General features: G+C 49.4%; 1 protein-coding gene across 1 annotated transcript; it reads right to left on the reverse strand.

The window, feature by feature from the left end:
* Positions 1-1,945: 1,945 nt before the first annotated feature.
* QDPR (quinoid dihydropteridine reductase) lies at positions 1,946-5,782 on the reverse strand (the record flags this gene model as incomplete). The annotated part of the gene is made up of 4 exons (XM_007957359.2): positions 5,762-5,782; positions 4,664-4,756; positions 3,225-3,321; positions 1,946-2,086 (listed from the first exon to the last, which is right to left on the reverse strand). Coding segments are annotated over exons 1-4 (352 nt in total), but the record flags the coding sequence as incomplete, so codon positions are not given.
* Between the last annotated feature and the right edge of the window lie 1,732 nt (positions 5,783-7,514).

Consider the following 7,514-nt stretch of genomic DNA (forward strand, 5'->3'; position numbering starts at 1 on the left):
AAGTGCCGGCTCTATGGGCTGGGTGAAGGCCCCCTCACTTTGGGTTTCAGCTCTGCCTCTTGCTCCCAGCCCATTGGAGCTGGAGGTGTCTCCTAACTCAGACAAGCTGCTAGCTGCTGAGGATGACAAACCCAAGGTGATCAAGTAAAATGGCACAGTCCCAAAATCAGCAGGCAATACAGACAGCCACGGGTGACTCAACCAAATGCAGGCTCCAGACATACCAAAACGCTGGAGACCGATCCCAAAGCTCTTCCATATACACTAGAATCAGGCCACACGCCAAGGCAGCTCTTATTCTGCTGATTAACGTCTCACAGCAGATTCCACCATGGAGGTGATTACAATCTCATCCTGGGGAATAACTTGCACCCAGCTGCACAGCCACTCGATACCACAGGGCCACCAAGCGGACACACCACCTTAACTACCACAGCTAGTAAGACACTCAGGGTTAAAACTGAGAAAGGCGGTTGTAGGGTAAAGCCCCTCATTTCACCCTAAATAAGGTGACCTTTGTGCTTCGTTCCTGAGAAAACGCCCTTGGAGTAACTGAGGTGGCTTGGTCTGGGACTTCCAGTCCACAATCGAGGATTTGTGCTGACCAGTTGGCCTGGCCAGACCAGAAGAGATGGGCGAGTCGTTATCAAGGCAGATGCTGTCACTATTTTACAATAACGGAAATGGTAGCTCAGAGAGATCAAATAATTTGCACAAGGACACACAGTTTAAGTGAAGAATCCATCTCCAGCCTCTCTCATTCTGAAGCGCAGGCCATTGCCAGCTGCTCAGCTGCTTGGCTGTGACACAAAGGAGTATGCTAACGACAATACACGTTTACAGACTGATTAACCTACCACCCGTCTGTCAATCTGTCATACTGTGGGGGCCTGTGTACTGCTGTGAGGCTGGAAGCTCAGCCACCGCATTTCAAACACCAAACAGGGTCACCATGGTGGGCAGGTTTCCACAGAGCTTCCAAAGACAGACTGGGAAGAAAGGCCTGCGGATCTAATTCCAAAAATTAGCCACTGGAAACCATACGGATCACATACGGATCACAACACAACACTGTCCAACACATGCTGGAAGGTGACCCCCCAGGGTGGAAGTCACTCAAAATCCACACTGGCTGTAAAAATGGGCTCAAGCCTGCCAACGACAGTGAAGGTGGCACGGGACCAGGCAACGTTTCAACCCGTTGTACCCAGGGTTGCCGTGGGTCAGAGCCAATGGCAACAAGGAGAAAAACTAGTCAACATCCACTACATCACCATTCAGGAGCTCTGGTGGCACAATGGTTAAAGCATTCAGCTGCTAACCAAAAGACTGGCAGCTCAAACTCACCAGCTGCTCTGTGGCAGAAAGATGAGGCAGTCTGCTTCAGGAAAGATTGACAGCTTCGGAATCTCTATGGGGCAGTTCTAGTCTGTCCTACAGGGTCGCTATTGACTCAATGAATGGTGACTACACCACCATTCATTTCCCAGATGGATCACAGATAAACAAACCACATAGGCAGGAAAACTCTAAACTCACTGCCGTCAAGTCAGGTCCAACTCACAGCAACCCCTCCTTGGGTTTCCGAGGCAGTATCACTACAGAAGTAGATTGCCCAACCTTTCTGCTGAGGAGTGGCTGGTGAGTTTGAACCGCCAGTGCCTTCTGGTGAACAGTCAAATGCCTTAGTCACTACAACACCAGAGCTCCTACATAGGCAGGAGGTACCTGATTACAATATTCTTTACACCAGAAACATAAGGATAAACACAGATGAGATGATCAGGACCCTGTCCCCTAAAAAGATTAAAGCCTAAAAGGAAGCAAAATCCATACAACAGAAGAGAACATTGGTGTTTAAGGTTTTACCACTCCCCCCACCCCACCCCGCCAGCCAGGGCCTGGTGAGCATTCCCACCTCCTAGACCAGCAGGTACAGGCTTACCAGGGGTCCCATCCAAGGCAGCCTTGGCTCCAGCCAAGGTCAGCAGGCCTCCCTCCTTGAGGTGTTTGGTGGCCAGGTGGCTGGAGATGGTCGATGTCCACAAGCTCTGCTTCCACATCAGGTCACAGTTCTTAAAGAGAGCTGGGCGAGAAAACACCATCTTAGCTCACTGCTCTCCATGAAAGACCAGAAGGTGAGCCCAACCCACCAGCCCCACAGCCCCACACCCTAGAAAAGACTCAACCCAACCCACCAGCCCTACACCCTAGAAAGGACTCAACCCGACCCACCAGCCCCACACCCTAGAAAGGACTCAACCCGACCCACCAGCCCCACTCTCTAGGAAGGACTCAGTCCCCTGGGCCCTATCTACCACAAGATCCAGCACAAACAAACCGACACACAGGTTCGAATCCAGACCAGGTGACCACCTGAGCCTCAGCTTCCTCATTGGTCAACTGGTAAAATCTTACCCAATGAAAGAGGACTATTAAACAGCCTTGTGAGGCTGGCCGAATAGCCAGTTCTCAGTCAGTCATTCATTGAATCATTCAATAGTAATTACTGGCCTGCGCCCATGCAGGGCCCTGTGCCAGGGCATAAGAACCCAGCAGTGAGTGAGAACAAGCCTTGTCCTAGCCTGTTGGAGCAGACAGTCTAGCAGGAAAGATTAACCCCCAAATGAAGTAACTGCAGAAATGTTGATGAGCGCCATGGGAGCACCCCAGGGGGTAATGAGAAGTCCCTGGGTGCAAAGAGCTCTGGTGCTGCGGTACCTAAGGCATTTGACTGCTAACCAGAAGGTTGGCAGTTCAAACCCACCAGCTGCTCCACAGAAGGAAGATGAGGCAATCTACTTCAGTAAAGATGTTCCACCTTGGAAACCAAATGGGGGTCACTATGAGTTGGATTCAACTCAACAACAGTGGGTTTGGTTTTATTGGGGGGGGGGCAGTGATGCAAGTGGTTAACATGCTCAGCTGCTAATCAAAGAATTAGAGGCTTGAGTCCACCCAGGGGCACACTAGAAGAAAGGGCTGGCAAACTCCTTCTGAAAAATCAGCTGCTGAAAACCTCATGGAGCAGTTCTCTAACACACATGGGGCTGCCACGAGTCAGAGTGGGCTCCATGACAGCTGGTCAGGTGGGGGAGGGGGGGTGGTGCTGAAGCCCTGCATCACAGAGCCATCGTAGGTTCCAGCAGATACAAAGGCAAACAGCCGGTGTGAGCCAGGCAAACAGCAGAGCAGGATGAATGATTAACTCAGAAAAGACTCACACTTGGACTTGGCATTGCCCCCGGCCCATCCTCCAGCCACACAAAGGATCGCGTCCACCTTCTCTTCACCCAAGAGCTTTCCAACATCAGCAGTCACCTCAAAAAAAGAGGGCAAACAAACAAAAGACAGGCATATGAGTTGAACACTTACCTCAAGTAGATACGCTTCTTGGAGAGAACAATCATGGGAGAAAGAAAGGCTGCTTATGCACAGGGAGACAGCTCAGGGGGCAGAAGTGCATGGAGGGATGGACACAGGGAAGAGGTAACTTTCGGGAGGAAGTGGGAGGGCAGCTGTTGCATTGGAGTAAATTGTAGTCAATGTCATGAGACAACGTGTATGTGAACTGCTGTATGGAAAGTGAATTTGCTCTGTAAATTTTCACCCAGATCACAATTAAAAAAAAAAAAAAAAAGGAAAAGGGTGACACAGACTAAGATAAATCTAACAAGCTAGGGTCTGCACAGCTGCCTCAGCTTATTTTCCTCTTCTTAAGTCACTTTCTGCAGTACTTTGCAATTAAGATTCTAAAAATTAGCTGTAGCACCGATCTATGGTGAGCATTTTGGGGAGCTAAGCCCAGCCACATCTCAAATGTGGTTTTTGTAAAGCACATAAACATTCTTATGAATGTTCTAAAGGGTGGGCATCATAAGCCCTTCTGAAATAAAACAATAAAGAACAGTGTTGTTGTTATGTGCCGTCAAGTCAGACCCGACTCATAGCAGCCCTTCCTTGGGTTTCCAAGGCGGTATCACTACGGAAGTAGATTGATTGCCCAACCTTCCTTCCGGGGAGCGGCTGGTGGGTTTGAACCACCAGCCTTCTGGTTAGCAGTCAGGTACCTTCGGCACTATGCTACCAGAGCTCCCTTAAAGAACAGTAGAAGAGGGGTTTTCAAATCACCCAACACTTTACTGCCCACAGCTGACTTTCTTGTTTATTTCTTTCTCAGGGTTTCTTTGCAAATCATGACCAAGCCTGCTTGCCCTTCCCAATTTGGAAAAAAAAAAAAAAAAAACTTAAACGTCACTGAGTGGCCCATCTAGAAAGTGTTCACAAAGAGGCTTGTTTGTTTTTTCAAGCGATCTGGAGAAGTATTTAAATTATAATGTTATGTTTCAAAAGAAAAGTGACCATAAAGTATAAACTACAAAACTATCTCAAACTGTAAAATTACTAAACACAGAGTCCGCGTAGAAGAAAAAAGGATGAGGAAATAGGCCAGCATGCTCACAGTGGGCTAACAAGAAATGGCTCATGGGTAATTCACGACCTTTGCATTCTTTTTTTCACTTTTTCCAAAGTTTGTGCTTTAAGCATATGTGGCTTTCATAATTGCAGAAACAATACTTTTGAAAAGGATGGACCCAGAGCCAGCAGGAAGCCCTCTCTGGTCCCCCTACCACAACGCGTGGTAGGGCCTCTTTGGAATTACCTGGTCAGCCTGCTCCGTAAACGAGTCCGTCATCTTAACGACGACACTGGCGCTGGCCTCTTCGTTCTCCACCACATCGATGCTGGCGACCCACTGGGAGAAAGGAGACGCAGATTCGGTGAAGAGACAACGAGTTTGTTACTGCTCCAAAGATTCATGTCCCGGAAAGGGACGACAGGGCAGTGCCAAAACAAACCCGCACGGGTCAGGATGGGACTGCACGCCACAGGGTTTTCCGCGGCTGATGTTTCAGAAGCAGTTCACCAGGCCTTTCTTCTGGGTGCCTCTGGGTGGGCTCCCACCACCAATGTTCCCATCAGCAGCCGAGCGAATCAGCTATTCGCAACCCCAGGGCCTCCACATGTGATTTTTCCTGATGCAAAAATAAGAGACTAAGAAAAAAGGGGAGCCCTTCCATTTTTCTTAGAGCATTTCCTTTAGAAATCTTGTTGCTGTAACGTTGTGTGTGTGTTCCTCTTTTGAGAAGTCCTTTTGAAAGGCTAACTAGGATTCTTGCTAGTTTTACAAGCCACGAATGTTTCCTCCAGGACTTGGGTGCCATCTCTTTAAAATGCAGCCAGAAAGGAAGCCCACCTTCTCCGTCCCGGCTTCTGGGAGCCTGACTTCGGCGGGCGCCGAGCTATAGAACTACTCCTGTCATAAAACCATGAGCTTAGTCTTCCTGTGGATAAAGGCAGTTAACAAAACCTGCAGCCACCCCAGTAGCCAGGCAAATTCAGGACACACAACATGCAGCCAGCAGTGCTGTTGAGTCCTCTTATTCGAGGTCTAGTTATTGTTTGCCCTGAGAACGTGTGTGGAATGGGTCGCACCCACTGGGCTCTGCAAAGGGTGAGATCTCCTTCCGAGTGCACAATCTGTCCAGCGCTCTGCCTGGGACACATCTCACTCTGCTTTGATGCATACTCAGTAACCCAATTGTTTTCATTCTCTTCTGCCTTTGAGGGGAGGCAGATTTTGTTTTTAATTGAATTTCCCCAACAGCAGATAAGAGACATAAATGAGAACCTATGAGAGAAAGGACCTAGCAACTGTCTGTCACCCTCCTTACAGGGACCTCTGGCTTTAGCCACATACCCCGTACTGTCCATCACCCATGTGTCCATATGTCCAAGACCCATCTGGGATGGCTTTTGTGTTGGTGTCATGCTCAAAGCTGCGCCACCAGTATTTCAAACACCAGGCAGGTCACCCAGGATGGACAGAGCTTCCAGACTAAGGCAGCCCAGGAGGAAAGGCTTGGTGATCTACTTCCAAATATTAGCCAATGAAAACCAAAGGATCGCAACCGAACACCATCCAATGACATCATGAGGAAGGGGCAGCGGTTCCCTCTGCTGCGTATGAGGTCAACGTGAGCTCGAACCAACCCAACAGCACCAACGATAGCCCTTACTGTGCCCCAGCCCGGCCCATCCTGTCCTCAAACACCTCGCCTGCCTTCTCCACCCTGACCTCTTAAAGCCAAACTCCACACTTGCAGAGAAGCCCCAGAGCAGGGGTCAGCAAACCTTGTCTGTAAAGCCTGGACAGGAAAGCGCTTTGTCAGACATACGGGCTCTGTCAAAACTACTCAGCCCTGCCACCACAACGCAGGGCCCACAGGCTGGGTGTCCATGAAGGAGCGTGCCTGTGTCCTGACAGCACCTCAGACCCTGAAATTTAAATTCCGGATGATTTTTCACATATCAAGAGGTATTATTCTTTTCTTTTTCCAACCATTGAAAAATGGAAAGCCATTCTTAGCTTTAAACCCACTGCCATCAAGTCAATTTGGACTCACAGCGTCCCTACAGGACAGGGCAGAACTACCCCATAGGGTTTCCAAGGCCATATATCTTTATGAAATCAGACTGCCTCATCTTTCTCTCACAGAGCAGCTGGTGGGTTCAAACTGCTGACCTTTCGGTTAGCAGTTGAATGCCTTAACCACCGCACCACCAGAGCTCCTCTTCTTAGCTTTAGGGATGCAGGAAAACAAAGGGCGGGGAACCCTACTTTCCCTGTCCCTGCCCTAGAGCACGGAGTGCCTGGATGGTAGAAACGGCTAAGCCTATGAACAACTGAAGTCGGACCCATCCAGCGGCACCTTGGAAAATGTGCCTGGTGACCTTCTGAAAGGCCACAGCCAGCAGCCTGCTCTGCACACACGACGTCACCGTGAATCAGAATCACATCACCAATTTGGGTTTTCTTTTTTTGTTTTTTTTTTTTGCCCTGGAGCCTAGTGGGGTGGGCTTTGGTTCTGGGAATTAGGCGACCCGGTTACATTGAAATCTCGGCTCTTCTATATACCAGCTTCCTCACCTCAGGCTCTGGGCCTCAACTCAGCCCGTAAAATGGGGCTGTTAAGAGGGTCTCACAGACTTAGTGTGAGAATAACCAAGATGCAGGAGTGAACGCCATTGGCAGAGGGGACTCTGGGTTCTCACTCAGAAAGCTCCAGAAAGCTCCCTTTGATCTGACAACAGGCCCAGAGACAAGTATCCCTGCCACAGCTGTGAAGCACACAGCCTCCATTCACAGTGCATCTGACTTCTCTGCCAGAAGGCCTGGGACCATGAGACAAAGTAGGCTTTCCAAGCCAGCTGTCCTGGGAGCTTCAGGATCGAAGGGGCAAAGTCAAAGGTAAACCAGCACTCTGGAAGACCCAAGCACCCAGCGAGGGGAAGACACAACAGTCTACCACACAAAGGTTATGGTGAAGGCTGAATGAAATTATGAGTCCCTATTATGAGTCCCTATTATGAGTTTAGGAGCTCTGGTAGCAAAGTGCCTAAGGCACTTGACTGCTAACCAGAAGGCTGGCGGTTCAAACCCACCAGCCACT

The sequence above is a fragment of the Orycteropus afer genome, unplaced genomic scaffold (assembly GCF_000298275.1).
Source record: "Orycteropus afer afer isolate SDZICR_OR568_19922 unplaced genomic scaffold, OryAfe1.0 scaffold00733, whole genome shotgun sequence".
In the NCBI taxonomy this organism is placed as follows: Eukaryota; Metazoa; Chordata; class Mammalia; order Tubulidentata; family Orycteropodidae; genus Orycteropus; species Orycteropus afer.